Source organism: Vipera ursinii (assembly GCF_947247035.1).
Source record: "Vipera ursinii genome assembly, chromosome: 5".
Taxonomy (NCBI): domain Eukaryota; kingdom Metazoa; phylum Chordata; class Lepidosauria; order Squamata; family Viperidae; genus Vipera; species Vipera ursinii.
This window is the reverse complement of record NC_139518.1, coordinates 21699721-21719582: the sequence shown is the minus strand read 5'-3', so window position 1 is coordinate 21719582 and position 19862 is coordinate 21699721. Positions and strand designations below refer to the sequence as shown.

The following is a 19862-nucleotide window of genomic DNA, read 5'->3' as shown; positions in this document are numbered from 1 at the left end:
TAGAAATCGCCAAGATCATTCATTGCACATGACTAAAGGAAACTTTGTGAATTTCACAGATTCAAGGGGATCAGCAAACTGCTTTTGAGAAATGTGTGAGTAGAAGGAGTGATAGAGCAGATGTGCCCATGGAATATGGTACCAGCTCCTGATCTTGAGTAGTAAAATTTTGAAGTTGTTTCATTCAGGAGCTCAAGGGGGCATGCATCGCAATACTTCCCATTGTTGCCCAACAACAGTGCTATGAGGTAGGTTGGGCCAAGGGTGACTGTCCCAAAATCCTCCAGTGAAGTTCTATGGCTGCAGGTAGGCAAGGCCTGGGTTTCCCTAGTTCCAAACCACAACCTAACTACTAAATAACGTTGGCTTTCAATGTATTACTCAGAGGTTACCTACCATCTTTGTTATCACTGGGACTTACCTTTAGAGAGAAGATCTAGGTTTGTAGCTATAAACATATCTAACCATGATTAACTCTTCTTGTAACCACAGTAATTTCCCTTATCCTTCTATGTTCACACAGCAATCAATGTATTCGGGTTCAGTTGTATACTTTCAGAATGTTAGAAGTGTTTCTGCTTGTTGGGAACAGCTTTTGGGTTATGCAGCTATTTTGCGATCAAGAAAGATGTCGTTGGTGCAACTTCACTTATTTAATTAATTAATTGATTAATAAGAAGCCTGAATCTGTTTACCTTCTTGCAGAGCTCATTCTTTCCTCAGGTGTTTTTTTTGGGGGGAGGGGGGTTGTGGGAGGGGGCAAAGTAGAGTTTCCTAGTGAAAAGTTTCAGAGGTATAGCTCTTTTTTTTTGCTATTATTTCAGAGGAAGTTGGATTGTTTTTCAACTGTGACTTGTTTGCAGAATTCATTTTACTTCAATGAGTGTTGATTTATCTATAGGTTTTTGCATAGTGCATAGTCTGACATTTTTAAAAACAGTGTCAGGAAGCATAAAGCTCTGGATGTATATACTAAAAAATTATATAAATCGAAATAATCTTTATTAGCTTTTGTTAATTATCTTAACAATGAAAAATGAATACCTCCAAAAGAGGGTTTGTGTATCCTACTAAGGTTTTTTTAATATTAAAGGTTACTGATTATTTGAACCAGTATAGATTATAGCCTTGTAATCACATAGTTCTCACCTTGCAACCCTTTGTTCAGTGACTAGTCAAAATTACAATGGCACTGAAAAAGTGGTCCTCACACTTACAGCCATCCAAGTATCCCCATTGTCCCATGATCAACACCTGTCACATCCCAGGGTCATGTGATATCCAGCTGCGACCTTTCCAGCCAGTTTACAACAAACAAAGTCAATGGCGGGAAGCCCAATTTGCTTAACAACTCCATGAATTAAGGTTGTGCTATACATTTATCTGAGAAGCTATGTGTCTTTTGAGCCCTTGAATTCAGCATGTAGCACAAAGATGAGAAAATTCTGATTACAAGAAAATGTAAACAGTCTCTCCAACTCCAACATGAGTTTAAGATTGGAGAAAGCAGTAGGTAGTTTCTAACCTCATCATCCTATAATCAAGTAATTAGCTAATTTATGGTTCAGTGTGGCACACAAACGTAATCATAGTGCTTAGGAGTCCTTGTTCAACCATGGCAAGGTTCTTCATAATTTGAAATCAATGGAAAGGTCAGCTATCCACTTTGTATTTAGCATTCAGTCTACCTTCCCTATGGATTGAATGAGATGCCACAAATAGCCATACTGTTGGGGAATTCTGGGTGGTGTAGACCAACAAATTGAAAGGCAGCTGGACTGAATTAGGTATAACCAAATTCAAGGTGTCAAAATATGACTCATATATGGACTTAAGCAGAATTAGCTAAGCAGAATTAGTGGAGTAAAGCAGGTATAATGGTAGAAATCAGAAGGAATTCTGCAACATTAATAACAAGGTAACAGAGCTGTAAGAGAATAAGTTACAATGAAGTCAAATGATCTGACTTAGGCTATTGGTAATGTCTCAAATGATATCTGGTCTCCTGCTTTGAGTAGGAGGATAGAGATCTTCTAGTCCAACCCCAACTCAAACAGGAAACCTTAGAGTGTTTCAGATACTACCACTAGCCTAAGCATTTGACTTCATTGTAATTTATTCTTTTCATAAGTAGGGAAGTTGTTAAATTTTGGTTGCCTCCCAACTCCAAGGACTTTGAGCAGGTCACAAGTAAATACATTAAATATACACAAGTTTGACATTAAAAAATAAAAGATAGCTAGACAGGGATGAAGAAGAAACAAATCCACGTCATCCAAAGGGCTTCACTCACCTTTGCCAAAAGCCTGAGCAAGGAGCCAGGTTTTCTAGTCTTACATTGAGTGCCAAGAAGTTAGTTTAAATTTACAACATGATGGATTTCCATACATAGATAGCCTCTCCTGTATATAGCTGAAATGGTTCAAATGCTAATACTGACCATACTTGTGAGAATCAGGGAGAAACTTGCTCTTCTGAGTTCAAAACAAAGACCATCTGTCACTTTATGGAAGGGACTCAAAGATTGTCACTTATTTTCTTCTGAGTATGGAACAAGGAAAAGAGAAACATCACTGCTTTAATTAAAGCCCATTTTTGGAGTTGCTCTCCAAAAGCTGAAAAGTTCCCATTGCTCTTTCAGAGTTTTCCTGTGTTTGAAAGGAAGGCCAAATAAATGCACAACAGGATTTCCTTGTTATCATGCTTTACACCTAGCTCTTCTTTAACTATGACAACCCCAAAGTAATAAAAACTACCCTGCCTCAGATTGACAGCTGCTCAATGGCCAGGAGAAGAAAGCACTCTGCATACGACCAGAGGTTGCCTTTCTTTAACTCCAAAGTTTTCAAGGACTTTAAAAAAAAATAGACATTTGGCCAGGGGAAGTACGTGGAAAGAAGGGGAGCTAACCAAAGCAGGGATTTTGTGCTGGAACGCTCAGGTGGATATTTAACTTTTCATTTTTCATTTTTCAATCCAGGTGTTCAAACAAAGCGGTTGAAATATAACCCAAAGATTTGCTCAGGGATTTTTTTTGCCACAGACACTGCTCTTTCCTGGACTATTGATTTTCATAGCAGTAAAAACCACAGGGAAAAGGACATTGACCTAGGACAGGGGTCGGCAACCTCGGCTCTTTTATGACTCGTGGACTTCAACTCCCAGAATTCCTGAGCCAGCATAGCTGGCTCAGGAATTCTGGGAGTTGAAGTCCACGAGTCATAAAAGAGCCGAGGTTGCCGACCCCTGACCTAGGATGCAAAGAGAAGAAGTGGGGGCTTAAATCGTTATTTCACCCGGCAGACTATGAAAAAAAAGAGTGTGAGGAGGAAACTGCCTGCCCTCTCCTCCCCCCACCCCCACCCCAGACACAAAATCCAACTCGTTGCTGTGTCTACACATGCCAGCGCGGAGACAAGGGTGGGGCCCAGCGGGCGACAATGCGCGGCCTTCTGGAATTTGCAGGGAGGGAGGGAGGGAGGGAGGAGAGCAATTAAACCGACCCGCCATCCCGACGCCCCTCCCTCGCTTCCCTGCCTCTGCGTGAAGCGGGCAGCTTCTCGGGCAGGCCTCTCTCCGGCGATACCGCAGGGGGCGATGTTTTCCCGTTGACTTTTTTTTCCTCCCCTCTTTTTACGCCGTTTACGTGGGGACGGTTCTTCCACTCTCTCTCTTCTCCCCCCCCCTCCCCGCTCCGCCCGCTTCCTTTTCGGTGCTACCGGCGTAGCTTTTTCTTCGCAACTGGGCGCGAAGAAGCCGGGAAGTTTCCGGTGCCGTTGCGGGGCAGGGTCGCTGGCGGTGCGGTGGAAACTGTTCGGTGGCGTTTGCCTCGCCGCAGCCGCCGCCGCCGTTTCCTGCCCCGACCGCACCAGATGATGTTATCAGAAGCATCTGGGCGGCTGTGCCCGATGAGTGTCTGGTGGGGCGAGCAAAGCCACCCATCCCTTCTCCTGTGGGAGATTTCCCGTCTCCTTCCTGGAAAAGTGGTGTCCCCGTGCCTGGGTGGGGGCTTTGCAGGAAACTTTGGGAAGTGACGGGGGCGCCCCCCTTTCCTGCCCTTCCCCCCCCCCCCCCCCGTCCCTTCCATTAAGACTCCGGCAGCATCTGGAGCGCCTGGTGCTGACTGTGCCTGGCGGGGCTGGTACTTCTGAGCGGGGGAAAGCAGCTGCCGCCGAGCACAAAAAGAAGTCTGTCTTTGCTGTCTCTCCGTGCCGCTCCCCCCTCCCTGCCTGTAACGCTCTCGGTCTCGTTTTCCTTCTCCAGGATGGCATGGATCTAGGGAGCGACCCCTGCAGCAGCCGCTCCAGCTCCGAGTCCAGTTCCAGCAAAGTGACTCCTTGCTCGGAATGCAAATCTTCCCCGTCGCCTACCAGCCTGGACTTGGCTGCTTTGGAGGACTCAGAGGAGGAAGAGGAGGAAGAAGAAGGAAGGGAGGAGGAGGAGGTGGACGACTTCCAGGAGTCCACCGAGAGGAAAGTGATTGATGTGTGGAAGGAGGATGGGGACTATGCCCGCTGCCATGCCAAAACCACCCCTTCCAGGAGGAGTTTAGCCCAAGAGCTGGTGGAGGTGAGGAGTACCTGCTTCACCCTCCCCACTGCCACCATGCCCCCCCCAGCTCCCAGCAGTAACCCCCCTCCCCATCCTCTCCAGCCTCACCGTCACCTGCTGGACCTCAGGCACAATGCCAACATGGTGCCGTCCAGCCACCGGACTGGACACAAAGGGGGTGGGGGCTCCAGCAAAGCCCCCTGCCTCCAGAGAGCTCAGCAGGGAGATCCTTTGCTTTCCTTCCGCCCCGTGGAGAACTCCTTGGGAGGCAAAGCCTTGAAAGAGCAGGAGCCTCAGCTGCCCACTATGGACTGGGAAGCCCTGGAGAAACACCTGGCGGGGTTGCAGTTCCAAGAACAGGAGCTCCGGAACCAGAAGAGCAACTACACCTCTGTAAGTTGATCTCTTTTCTTTTTCCCTTGCCCTTTTTTCCTTCTTCTTCTCCTTTTTACACATTCAGAGTAACAGAGGTGACAATTAAAGTGTTAATGTTAGTGGAATTGTGCTGCTACTTAAGGAGAGCTGAGGGTGAGTCATGAGGGCATTGGATGATTATGTTTTTCCCATAGAAGGTAATTTCCAAAGGGCAGCTGTGATTACTTAGATTAGGATGGTTGGTTGCTTCCTTTTCTCTCTCCAAATATGTCCTGGTATTTGGGCTTGCAAGAAAACCGGACCTTGTGTGCATTAAGAGTGGAGAATGGCTCCCCTGGATTCAGATTTAGAAAGGAAAGAGAACAGTGTTATCCCTTGTCCCTTTTGTTCTGCAAGAGAGAAAGAGTTGGTTGATTGGCCTGCCTTGGCCTTGAGGATTAGGGGCTTTGATGGATGACCTTTTCTGTGGGGAGGGAGGACAGGGCTGGGACAGTGGTCCTGAACTACTTCCTGTTTCTTATCAGAAGAACACCTGGCTGCATTCTGAAAAGCCAGACATGTGGGTGGCCTTTAAGAGGGGGAGGAGAAGGAGGGGGGAAATGTAAGCAGGAGTCTTAGCCAGCTGGTGCATGTCTCATTGTGAATTTGCCCTAGTGAAAGGGTTTGTGCTATCTAATGCATGTTTCCCTGCCTTTCCTTTCTAAGGTATAGCAGAACTTGCAGACTTGGGGAGTTTAGAATGTTTTATTTTTTTTAACATGTGCTTTGTTCTACAAAAATGCCTTGTTTAATCTAGCTAACAGCTCTGCTAACATTGCATCACTTTTGCCATGGGATGTGAAAATCTAGGGCCTTCGGCTCTTAGAGACTGGGTGTAACACTCTTTGACTTTAGGGCATGATAAGTAACTTCATTTTTCAGCATAATTGGCATTGCTAAGAAGGGCAAAGGAAAGGGGACTTGTCTGGTGTCTTCCCTGATGAATAAAGCCAGTGAAGATCTGTTCCATATCGCTGTCTGTTTAAATTTTCCTTTTTCCCTTTGCATCCACGATGCATTATCTATAAATACAGAATAGAAATGGAAGACATGAACTCCAGTAGATTTAAAGGGAGAAAGCTTTCTTTCAAGGCTTTTTCTATTATCTAAAAAATTCTCTGTAAAAACAGATCAGATGCAAAGTCCAATAATAAAGTGCTATTATCCCAGCATTGGTAACTTCAGTAATGTTAGATTCAACAGAGATGCTGATGACACTGCATTTTAAATATGCTGTACTTTTGGAGAGAATATGTGATTTCAGGAGTATTTTGCCTGTAGATAAGAAATCAAGAGAGATAATCTGAAATGTCCAGCTTTGTATCTTGCTGGGACAGAAAAGTCTGATATTGTTCTCTAAAGCAAACCAAGTCTATTTTAGGCTTCAAAGTCTCTTTGGCGCCTGCTCTATGGACATTTTTTTTGTTGGTTTTTTTCACTTTTGCAAATCTTTCAGACTAGCAGGTGTCCGGTAATGACTTATGAGAAGATGTCCAATTCATGTTTCCTAGCCCTCTAGTTAAATTAGATCTCAGTCAGTCTGCTTTGCCTGTCAACAAGCATTAATGTATTATCATTTGTTATAAACAATCTGTAAATATATTTTCCAAAATGTGGCACTCTGAAGCTTACTTAAATGATGCAGTGGAACTGCACAATGGATTACAAACATTCTTAATAAAATAAAATTAAATGTGGTAATTTGACTTGACTGTAGTTTTACTTCCAAGTTTAAATGCTTCCCCAAGGTTTTTTTTTAGAAGTTTAGAACTTGCTGATGGTCTTCTCATGTGACTTTAATTGATTGATATAGTACTAAAGTTCTCCTGTCTATTTGTCTGTAACCTTAAATTAGGTGAAACTGCATCATAGGAGAACACTTTTTGAATCAAGATATTTCAAATGGGCTAACTTAAAGAATCCCACCCAAAACCGAGACCTGTGGGATTGAAATTTCAAGAATCTTCAGACCAGTGGTATTGGCAACGTTGTGGCCTCTGCAGTACCACTACATCACCACAATCAACTGTGGACACATGATTGTCATTTCCAATGGTCCCTGTCAGCTTCCATAAGCAAAGTAAAAATGGCAGCCAGCAGGAATTTGGAATTTTCTCCCACTCTCATTGTTGTTGTTTTTTGCCTGCCCATAGTCATTCTGATTATAAGTTTAGGTAAGGAAAAGTCTCTGAAACAATGACTCAACAAATCATGGATTGTCTAGTTTCCTATTTATATTTCTTCTTTGAAAACCTTTTTTCTTTCTGGGTGCTTAAGGACCACATGAAAAGTGGAGAATGGGTTCACTTAATGACTGTGACATTCGCTTAATGACTGTGGTATTCTATTAATAACTGCAGCATTTGCTAAACACTCACTGCAAAAAAAATTGTAAAATGGGGTTGGTCATATGACCTAACCCTTAACAAACTGCACTACTTTTTTGTTTTTTTACAATCCTGTAATCAGGATGGAGTCTGGGCAACTGAATGCAGTTGAGCATTTACTGGCCGATGCCCTTCCTAAGACCTATATAGAGTTCACAGTAGATATTTTCTCTGCTCCCTGATAGAGAAACGTCTTCACTAGGATTTAATTCTCAACCTTCCAAGTGGGAGGCGAGCGTCTTCACCTCTAGGCCACTGCACCACTCTTAACAATCTGCACTACTTACAACTGTAATTTCAGACTCAATTAGGATCATAAGTTGAGGACTACCTTTATTTAGTCAAATTGAATTTTTGTGTTAATATATTTCCAAATAATGAATGCCACACATTGATCCAAGACCAAAAATAGGTAGTAGGCTCCCAAATGTTGCTGAATGCCAATTTTGCTGAATGCCAATTCCCATCACAGCAGACAGTAGTATCTACTGAGCTTATACAATTAATTTCTAGCCTAAGTTCACATGGCCATTGTTCTAAGACAGGAATGGGCTAAGCTTGTAAGCCGCCCTGAGTCTTCGGAGAAGGGCGGGATATAAATGGAATTAAAATAAAAAATAAATAAATATTGCTAAACAGTTGGGCCTAATATCCTTATCTTCATTCATTTTTACTTTTCTATCTTGCTGTGAAACAGGCTATAATCTGGCAGAGTGTGTAGTGTATACACAACCACTCTGATTTTTAAACTACAATATTTCACTTATGGCCAAAATACATCACTTGAGTTCCTGAATGAAATGTGGTATATAAATCTGATAACATAAGCATCTTAGTGTACTCCTTTTCAAGGAGCAACAGGGAGTTTTCAGTTTATCTAGACATTTTCAACTATGATTTTTTTCTGGAAACTTTGCAGGGTTCATTAGTGATGCCAGTATAAAATAAAGTTTCATAAATATGCTAGAAATAACTCAGTTTGAAACAGATTCTGATGAAAACATTATCAATGCTGCTGACATGTATCTTACAACTTTTCTTCAGCTAAATCCTTTATGACAATCCAAATAAGATTTGCTTCTTCCTGTTTATTATCCCTACCTTTTGGTTGCTTGTCAAGCTCCATTATGTTGACTAATTGCTTGATTTTTATATTTCTTATTGGGTATTCCACCCAGTAGCGTCAATAAAAGAATAACAAATTACTCACTGTACTTAAATGATTAGCCTCTATTTCACACTTCCTCTGAAATAACTTTATTCAGGTTCTTTAACAATCTTGTCAAAACTAAAGAAACTCAGAACTGACTTAACACATTGTGCTAAGCAGTGGTATTCAGACTACATTGTTGGATCCCAGAGCATACAAAGCCAAACTGATAGAAAACTACTTATGGCTTAATGTGATGTATGAAGCCAGATAGTGGCTTGTGTGTCATTACAATATGTTTTTATTAGCATTTGTGCCCCTGTCCATCATGCATGGCAGCTGAAAGTCAGAAGGTTAGAAAGATAGGAAAACTGTTTTCAGAACACACTGTGCAGATCAGCATCCACGGCTGTGAAACATGTGGTGAAAAAAGTCAATTACTTAAAAGTGAGAGATAAAGATGCAATTAACCAGGTGATGCTGTCAAAGCCTTATGCCAGTATCTGGAACCGTGAATAGAAAAGGCTGAGGCCTCTTAAACCAATCCGGTATGGAGATGTTTAATCTTTAATACTAAATGCAGTTGCACTTCACTTTTCAGGAGGGTGTGTAATTTGTGGGGGGGGTTTACAACTCCTACTCAAAGAGCAGCTGGCAGGTCTATGATAACTCGCCACAGGATAATTCATCATGAGTTACACTAATATCAAAGAAATATTGGAATAGAATCATTGAAGAAAGGATATCAAAAGAGGGGCAAAATGCTATATGAATGACAAAAATTAAAATGTTTTAACTACTTTAAATAAATTGAATTGTTGAATTTTCCCGCAGCAAGTTGTCCTGCAGCGAGTTGGCTGTGGTGAGTTTTCCCATTCCAGCTGTCGCCAGGGAGTTTTTCACACAAATTCAAAGGTGTTCATAGAGTGCCACTTGCTCCTATACTTGCGCAATGGTGATTTATCTTTGGTCATTTGGACTATTGCACTGCACTGTATCGGGCCACGGATCATAGGTTGGGGACCTTTGTTTTATAAAGCAGTTCGTGGTATAGAATTATCTAAAGGACTGTCTATATTTATAGCTTCTGTCCACACCATATGATCCAGCAAAATTGGCACACTCTGGGAGCCATCAATTAAACAGTGAGGGGATGAAGCAGAATCTTATCATAGTTCTGGCTCATATCCTGACCTTATTTATACAAGCCTTCAAAACCTGAGTCTCCAGGCCTTAGGCAGACCCCTTGTGGGATGATTGCTTTGCCAAATTTTGTTATTTTTGTGTTTTCACATGTTCATTTTTCATTACTTATATTTTATTCTTTTAAGTTGCTTCATATTGTATCCTACCCATAGTCATGAACAGGTCAGGCAGCTTATTAATGAAATAAATAAGTAATGAGGGTTTTAAACCCTGGAGCTGACATATACTGTACATATGGTTAGATTCCTAGATTCTGAAATAGCAAATATTCCTTTTTATTAGATTTGCAGTAACAGCAGCTGACCTATCTCTGCCTTGTCCTTGAATCTTCCATTGTTAAGCTCAAAAGTGTGTGTTTGCATTTATAGAGGGATCCATTGTCATGTTCAAGGGGAGACTCTGGCATCACAATAATTTGAATTTTGAGAAATTCCTGTCTCAAATCTAAAATGAACCCTCCCTTCCATTGTAATAAAGGTTTTTGGAGTATTGGCCAAGAGGAATCAGAAATAAAGGGATATGAATCCATTGAAAGGCTTACAATATCCTTCAAAATAATATTTCGATAATTTTGTAGGTGCTGGATTGTAATAAAGTTTTGGGCACTTATATAATATTTTATGTAAGACTTGACCTTTTGCATATCTAGTAATGTTAAATCATAAAAGGAAATACCAACCACAGAACAGAAAATCACATCTTCTTCAGTTATGTTTATTATTTTCTTTGGTCCGAAATGTGTGAATTTGATACTTTTTCAGGCTGTGTTGCTTCTGCGGGAAGATTCCTGTTACCACTTAATCTGTTTCTTCTACAACAAATGTAGCATTCAGTCTCTAGTCTGGAGGACAAGCTTTTTTTTTTTTTGTTCAGCTGCAGCACATAAATCACCTGGAGGAGGAATTTATGAATGGTAGATCTGTCACTATGGAACACTTCTATTTCTCTCCTGTTTTCATTAGTTGATCTAGCTCGGTAGAGAGTTTTTTGAATGTACTGAATCTGCTAAACCTATAGACACTCCGATTTGTTCCAACTTATTTCCACAAACCTGAATTAACAAATGCTATACTGACATTTGAAAAATTGCTTCATTTAAATTTTACACCTTTAATTTTGATTTTGTTATTTGTACGTGGTTGCTTTATATTTTGGTACCATAATCAGTCACAATAATTGTAATTACTGAGCATAGGCCTTGTAAACAACGTTTCATAAAAATATTTTTGTAAACAAAATCTGTAAATGCTTCAGTTGCATTTCATCTCTAATTAGCATGCAATGTTTGTAGCAATCTGGCTAACTCTTTTTAAGCTGAGCTACAGATGCAGTGCACCAAAGTGCCAGTCACTGGATGCATGGATCATTTTTCTTTGAGGAAAAATTATATTGCCTAGCTAATCAGTCTATAATAAATTTTGTTTCATTTGCATATGTGAACTTGATATAACAATAGTAATATAAAAGTGCTTGAATGATGAGCAGACATTCATATATTTATGAGTGTGGGCCAACCCATTTGTACAGGCAGTCCTCAACTTATGATGGCAATAGAGTCTGTCCCTCGTGGTCGTAAGTCATGACAGTCATAAAACCATCACCAATATAGCTTTCCAACTCTTTGTTGTGGTTGTTAAGTGACCCCTGCAGTCATGAAGTGGCCACTATGGTCATTAAGCAAACCAATTGTACACAGACTGAACCATTTTTCATTTGACTGAAAACTGGAAGTAAATGCCAGGTTTTGGCAAAATGTTATAAAATGCGGTCACATGATCACAGGATGCTACAAAGAGTTGTCAATGCGGCCCAGTTGCCAAGAGTTCAGTCATGTGTCAGGGTGTGTGTGCGATCATCAGAACTTCAAATCTAGGTCATGAGCAGCCCCAAGTAGGTCTTTTGTAATTTTGAACAGTTGCTAATTATCTGGTGGTAAATCAGGGACTACCTGTATTTCTAAAGGAAGGAAGAAACAGTGGAACTTGTTAGGGGCAGGGAAATAAGGTAAGCCAGTGGCTCCCTAATTTATATAAAGAGGAAAGTTTGGTTCTCAAATCAATCCCAACTCAACCCAACATTATCCATTTTATCCTTTGGATAATATTTATTCATATGTACTTTATTGGATACATTTGTAATTATTTACTTAAAATTTTGCTCAAATTACAAAATCTTACCTTGCTGAAGAATCACACCAGCACCTTCAAGTTAAATATAATTTCTTAAGTAAAAACATGGCAAGACATGCTTCGATGAACAGAGACAGAAGTGGCTTTCCTGTCAGACTTCCTTAGGAAACGAGTTCTATTTGTGGAATGTGCAGGGGGTTTTTTCCTTGAGAAGTATCCAGCTTGCTTTTTACCTTTATAGTAAATGTGGTTTTTAAATCTGCAAGAGTTTCTTTTCAGCCTCTGATACATAGAATTAGTTTGGAAATGACATGATTCACCTCTAATCCAGTGAAGTGCACTAAGGCCTTGTGGCTCTGGTAGCAGTATTGTCAGGCTCCAAAAATTAACAAGGACACGTTGAGGCAGGGTTTTTTTTATTGTTCCTCACCCTCTTTCACACAAACCATCAAAACGGTGATCTGCCTTGCTCCTTTGGAATGCATACCCTCCTTCCTGGAATGCATTCCATCATAGCTGGATTGCAACTATGCAAGAAAACTGGGCAGAGTTTTGCACTAGAATTGCTGAAAATATGCCTTTTTTGAAGACTTACTTAGTGTCCTCCAAATGCTTTCTATTATAGCTCCCATTATCTCAACTCCATATTGAGGACCAAAAGAGGTTATAGTACTGCACCAGGATTCAGTAGACCCAGGTTCCACTTCTCAATCATCCATGTTAAGGCTACACTGAGATCTTTTTTGATTAAGACAACATGCACTTCACAGTCTTATTACTCAAGTGCAATAGAGATTTTATTTCCTTTTCACTGAAACATTTTATTATATTGTGTTATTCCTGTGAAAAGAGAGATTTGATTTTCTTTTGAATGAGATGCTAGTCAATGAAAGGGCCCCACGGGCTTCCTGCTAATAAGTTTGAATTTTTATAACATTTTTTTCTGGTGATAAATTTATTTCTTCCCTTCGGGTTTTACAGTTATGGCAATAAAAATTATTGTCAGTAGTATTACTGCAATGTTGTAGGTACTTAAATGTGTCATAATCAAAAGCTTTAATAACAGAATGGATGTATAGGTATAAATATTTTGTCCAAAAAATTGTGCTGTTTGTTTCTGTCATGGTAGGAACAGGTTGTCTGAAAGTGCAGTTAGCAGGATTTAAAAAATAAAAAGCTGAAAAGGATTGATCTCCATCAATTTCTAAAGATTCCAATATGCTGTGTGTTTTTTTTAAATTTTAACCAATGCAAATTCATAAAGTTTGGTCCAATATGCAATATAACTCATACAAGTACTTGATAGAACAGGAATGGCTTTAAATCAACAATGTAAGGATTGGAATGTCTTGCCTTGTGATAACAGAGACAACTTCAGAAACATCTTGGATATTCAGAAGTTGTCAGGAAACAGGGATTCATGAAGGCTGAAATGGGTATTTTAAATCCCTGAAGTGTTTCAGAGCAATATGTCTAGACTCAAACAGGGCTGAGGTGAGAAGAAATCCTGGAAAATTTCCAAAAATGTTTGCCAAAAGGCTTGAGGCAGAGAGGGAGTGGGAGGAAATTCAGAAAAAGAAAACATTAAGAGAGCAAAAATTGCGGCAAGACTCTTCATCTGACTTGGAAAATAAAGAAAAGATGTGATCTGTTGAGAATCTGAAGGGCTCAAGATGCAAATAGAGTAAGGCTCACAGGGAAAAGTTGCTGTTATCCTGTTGCCATTTTGGTGTGCTATAGACACAAAGATCACATCTAATTTTATTTTTTTAGTTGTGGAAATGAAATACCATTCTGCAGTGCTTTTGTGCAGGCAATGACAAGTTTAAATTTAGAAGTGAAAAGGACAAAACTATAGTTGAGGCATTGACCACGGCAAAACACCACCCCTCCCCCATGATCACATGACTGCATCTTGGGCACTTAGCAACTAGCTTGCCTCTACAGCTGGTTGCAGCATTCCATAGTCATGTGACACAATTTACGATGTTTTCTGTCAGAAACCAGCCTTTTCGGCTCGTTCTCAGCAAAAACCACCCATAGTAATGCATTGACTCACTTAACAATCACAGCATTCACTTTATGACCGTGATATTTGCTTAACAAGATCGCAGCAAAAAATCGATCCCATGGATGCCTAGTGTTACATCCATCATTATTTTTATTTATTTATTTATTTTATTGGGTTTATATACCGCCCATTCCCGAAGGACTCAGGGCAGTTTACAGGGTATTTAAAAGAAGGAATACAAAAGTTAAAAACAATTAAAAAAATTACATCAATCCCTGGAAAAAAAATAAAAACCCCAATTAAAATTAAAATTCTCAACCTGGGCCAGAGAGCTCGAAGAGCCAGGTCTTCAGGTCCCGGAGAAATGAACGGAGGTCGGGGGCAGTCCTAAGCTCCACGGGCATCTGGTTCCAGAGGGCAGGCGCACCCACTGAGAAGGCCCTCCCCCTGGGTGTTATCCGCCGGCAATCTTTTACCGGTGGCACCCTGAGAAGACCCTTCCTGTGGGAGCGCACTAGACGAAGGGAACTTGATGCTGGCAGCAGGTGTTCCCTCATCATGACTAATGATGAAAATTCCAGGATCCGTTAGAGTTGTAAGTCGAGAGCTACCTATATTGTGCTTGCTAATGGAACTGATGAAATATAAATGTCAGTCCTAAATCAAAAATCTAATACTGATTGTAGTGTCAGTGTCAACGCTGCTAACATCGGATGTTCTTGCTTCGAAATTTCTTTTGAAGAGTTTCGTCTTTCGGAACCATGACAGTCAGATTGTAGTGCTGGATTGCGCTATTGTAGTCCTCAACTTATGTCCCAACATTTTTGTTGCTCAGTGAGACATTTGTTAAGTGAACTTTGCCCCATTTTACGGCCTTCCTTGCCACAGTTGTTAAGTGAATCACTGCAGCTGTTAAGTTAGTAACACGGTTCTTAAGTGAATCTGGCTTCCCCATTAACTTTTCTTGTGAGAAGCTTACAAAAGGAATCACGTGACCTCAGGACACTGCAACCATCATAAATATGGCTAAGTTTCCAGGCATCTGAATTTTGATCATGTGAACATGGGGATGCTGCAAGGGTTGCAAGTGTGAAAAATGGTCATAAGTCACTTTTGTCAGTGCCGTTGTAACTTTGAATGTTCACTAAACGGACTGTTGTAAGTTGAGGACCACCTGTACTACATTTCTATTTTATTTATTAATGAATTAAATACAAAAAGAAAAAGGACATTACAAAAAATTATAAAGGAATAAACAAAAGAAACATACAGGACATTTGAAAAAGAAAAATAACTATAACTATGCTGAGGGCATCCTCAAAACTAGAACCAGACATTGTACTAAACCATGTCATTTACAAACTAAAATGGATGAATTCAAACAATATACAAAGGAACTATATTATAGATTAGCTTGATTTTTGAACCCGAGTATTTGTCTCTGATAGATGAGAATATTGGAACAAGCCAACTTACCTAGTGGCAAGCTTTCATTGTGTCCAATTAGCAGAAGTTTCACAGTGAAATTTAAAAGCTGTGCTGACTAGAAAATATTGCATCTGTCGCAGGTCAAATTTCTCATGAATTTAATAATAGGCCTTGTGACTGCCTTTTATGAAATCTTTTAAATAATATGATCCTTGCATCTAGAGGTCCACTGGCTGATCAAAACTAAATCTGAATGAAAAAACCTCTGTACTGACATCTTAATGAACATTAATGCCATATACATTTAACTTGAGTCTTTATGAAGGAAAGCTGGCCACTGCTAGTAAAAATCCTAAATGGACGAGAGTTCTGCATTTGGATAAATTCGATCTGATAATTTTAAAAATATGTCTTAGCCCTGGTACTTGGATCTGTACTTGGTTGCTATGATTTTGGCATGATCAGGAATGTTTTATTAGGAGATAAATTCTGCTGGATGCAGTAATTGTGCCTGCCAAGAAATTCTGCATAACATTGCAAGGTAAAGGCCAAATAAGAGATACTGAGCAACAGTGTAAAAGCAACTTAACTCTTGGCTGGATATCAATGATTTTATACATTTTCTCCTCAGCTTAGACATGTGGTATTTAATAAGCAGATGTTACAGGAGCTGCTTTGTTTTGCCTGATAACAATGCTGCATAAAACCTATTGTAAAATAACAGAGTTGAAACAAAAGTATAAATGATAGGCAAAAAAGGAAAGCTACAATTAAGCCTACATTATTCTTAGTTTTGCTCAAAGTGATAACAATCCTCTGAACCTGTTTATTGCTATTGCAAAGATGGGCTATTTATTTTTATTTAGGTGAAGAAGAATTATGTGTCACCTTTTTTGGGGCAAATACATGGAGGGCAGATTTGCTCACTTTACAAAAGTGAAACTTGGCACTGAATTTTAAGGAAGCTGCTCATCTGCTGGTCAGCATTGTAAAGCCTTGTCCTTACTTTTCCTGATGTAACTAAACCATAATATTACAGTTAAATGCAGGGATATATGGGGAGGGGGGAAAACCTTGGGACACAGCAATGGCCATAAGTATGAGTCTGTTGCCAAGCATCTCAATTTTGATCGCATGATCATGGGGCTGCTGCAAAGGTTGTAAGTATGCAAAATGGTTATATATCACTTTTTCAGTGCCATTGTAACTTTAAATGCTCCCTAAATGAACTGCTGTAAGTCAAGGACTACAGTTTGTGTTACAGTTACATGTTTCATAATCCCATGATATGAGTTGTCATGATACTAAAGCAATATAATATAGGTATTCTTTGACTTGACCATAATGGAGCCTGCCCATTACAGTTATAGATTGTGATGGTTGTAAAACAGGTTACCCATGTGACTGATCTGATTTTAAGACCTTTGCTGTGGCTGTTAACACCATGGTTGTAAACTGAATGCCACAGATGTTAACTGAATCAATTCTTCCCTAAGGGCCAATCTTCTTAAAATCAGAAGCAAATGCCAAATCTTATTAGACTGATCTAATTTTAATAGGGTAATTAAATTCCCTTGATAAACTGTGGGAATGCTGTAAACATCAAATACTTTTCATTCAGTATTATGTAATAAGCTAGTTAAGTGCACGCTGGATGGTTTGACAATTAAATGGATACATAGCTCAGAGATTGTACTCGACAAGTGTTCCTCAGTAATTCTTTATCTAATTGGAGGAAAGTATTTAGTCAGAAGGGACGCGGTGGCTCAGTGGGTTAAGACGCTGAGCTTGTCGATCAGAAGGTCGGCAGTTTGGCGGGTCGAATCCCGAGTGCCGCGTAACAGAGTGAGCGCCTGTCACTCGTCCCAGCTTCTGCCAACCTAGCAGTTCGAAAGCACGTAAAAATGCTAGTAGAAAAATAGGGACCACTCCGATGGGAAGGTAACAGCGTTCCGTGCGCCTTTGGCGTCTAGTCATGCCGGCCACATGACCACGGAGACGTCCTCGGACAAGCGCTGGCTCTTCGGCTTTGAAACGGAGATAAGCACCGGCCCCTAGAGTCGGAAACGACTAGCACGCATGTGCGGGGGAACCTTTACCTTACCTTTATTTAGTCAGAGTCAACTATTTTTCAATTTGAACAAAGACGTGGGAGCCTGCCAGATTCACAGATAACAAAGCATTGAGTGGGATCACTAATAAAAACACATTCAAATCAGTCTGGAAGGAAAAAATGGTCTGAAAATAATGAAATATAATATTTGTGGGGGGAAATGTGCTAAAGTAGCTGATTGCAAATTCACACTGCTGAGTCATGTATTTGTCAAAGACAGCAAATGTAATTTTAGAATGTATCAGCAGAAATATAGCTGCTAAACCACAGGAAGCAATAGTTAAAAACTTTTATTACTGTGTCTCATCTCAAACATTGTCTCCAGTTCTGGGTATATCTGGGTTTGAGATATGCCAGAACAAGGTTCAGTGAAGTATAATGAGGTTGAATAGGGCACTAGAAATAAGGACTTGTGAACTGGAGCAGAGTGGAGAATATGATAACAGTCTTCAAATATCTGAAGGGATTTCATACAGAAGTAGGTCAGGAGTTCTTTCTCATCAGCCAGAGTGCAACATACAAAACAATGATTTAAGGCAGAATCCAGTTGATTGCTCAGTAAAACAATTCAACAGGTGGACTGTCCTTCACTGGATGTGTTTAAATAGAAGCTGCACTCGGTATGGATTGAAGGAGGTGGTTGGGATGAGTGACCTAAATGGCTCCATTTCAATGAATTGATGGGGCAGTTTCTTTCATATTTATAGCACTTACCTCAACCCTAACCTTTTAAAAGAAACTTTATTTCTAACATTTCCTGGGAACAAAATGTAAACTAATAGCATTCAGTGGCAGAAAACTGCTATCATTTCTTTTTTACAGCCAAGTCCAGGTTTTAGCTTATATAACACAGAATAGCAAATGTGTCACTGCATGATTTATTATGCTTAACAGTGGATATAATAAGATCCTTTTTATGAATAGAAAATACACCCCTTTTATTCTCATCATCGATAATATTTCTTACAAAATCAACATTAGCTTTAATAGGTTTAGTTTCAATCTTCTCATCATTTTTCCATGGAGCACAGTTATCATTTTCACAGAATACCAAGTCTATTGATTATATGTTGAGTGAATTACAGAGACTTTTCCCAGGAGGTAGTGAATAAAATTACAGGTAGTCCTCGACTAACAACAGTTCATTTAGTGACTATTCAAAGCACTGAAAAATCGTGACTTACGACCATTTTTCACACTTACGAACATTGCAGCATCGCCATGGTCACATGATCAACATTCAGACGCTTGGCAACTGACTCTTATTTCTGACAGTTGCAGTGCCCCGGGGTCATGTGATCACCTTTTGTACCTTTCTGACAAGCAAAGTCGATGGGGAAGCCATATTCACTTAACAACTGCAGTGATTCACTTAACAACTGTGGGAAGAAAGGTTGTAAAATGGATCAAAACTCATTTAACAGAAATTTTGAGCTCAATTGTGGTCATAAGTGGAGGACTACTTGTAAATGTTCTTTCTAGTCACCATATGTTTGTCCAGAAGTAGTAGTTGTCCAGATCTAAAGGATAGGCAAGGCTTTATAATATTTAATAAAGTATTTAGAGGTGTAAGCCATACCTGGTCCAGTGAGATCTCACAATTTTTCACTTTATGTGGAAAAATATTAGAAATATTATCGTGATGGGTTGCACCAAAGATCTTTCTAGTTCATCATTCTGCTTATCCACAGTGATTAATCAGCAGTAGGGTTTTACTTCATCTTTTGGTCCAAGGTACTCTTAGCAGTTTTTTTGCAGCACCACAATTTTAAGCTTACTTCTTTGCTTTGTTCAGCTTTCCTGATGACCTAACAGCAACCATGGTCTTGTTACTTTTGTTATCAATATGATGTCCCAGCAGTTTAAATTTCTTTGTGATATCATGGATAATAACTAATAGGAGCTTGCCATGGATAAATTGAAGTTTCCAAGACCTTTTTATCATGAATAAAAAAATGTGCAATGATGTACATTTTCATTGGTCCTTTCTTGTGAAAACAACCCAAGAAAGGGGAGATTTTCTTCAGTATCTGATTTCCAATATCTCCATCTTTTCCCTTAAGATATGTTCATATTTTATTATAATTAAAATTATTAGAAGTATTTCTAAAGAAAAATCCTTTCTGATTGATTTGTAAAAATTCTAATTAGGAGACAGTGCACTGGATTTCCTACAAAACTGAAAGTTGGATGGAAATAAAAATGCTTGCTTTGTCAGTTGAAATAGCAATAGTACTTAGACTTATATGCCTCCCAACAGTGTGTTACAGCACTCTATGGGTGGTTTACAAAGTCAACATATTGCCCCCAAGAATCTGGGTCATTTTAGTGACCTTGGAAGGATGGAAGGATGAGTCAATCTTGAGCTGATCAGAGGATCAAACTGCAGGCAGTTGGCAGAATTAGCCTGCAATACTGCATTCTAACCACTGTATCAGCACATTTCACACTCTATTACCACAGTTGCAATAGA

At 39.8% G+C, this 19862-nt stretch overlaps 1 protein-coding gene across 2 annotated transcripts in view; it reads left to right on the top strand.

Annotated features, from left to right (window-relative positions):
• Positions 1-19862, top strand: part of LOC310641000 (schwannomin-interacting protein 1) — a 345609-nt gene that overhangs the window by 241568 nt on the left and 84179 nt on the right. The window contains exon 3 of one of the 2 annotated variants that reach the window (XM_083363600.1): positions 4264-4944. In XM_083363600.1, the coding sequence (XP_083219726.1) occupies positions 4264-4944 (681 nt within the window). Of the gene's footprint in view, positions 1-4263; positions 4945-19862 lie in introns of those variants that run through there. The other variant, XM_083363601.1, reaches the window with a different exon arrangement.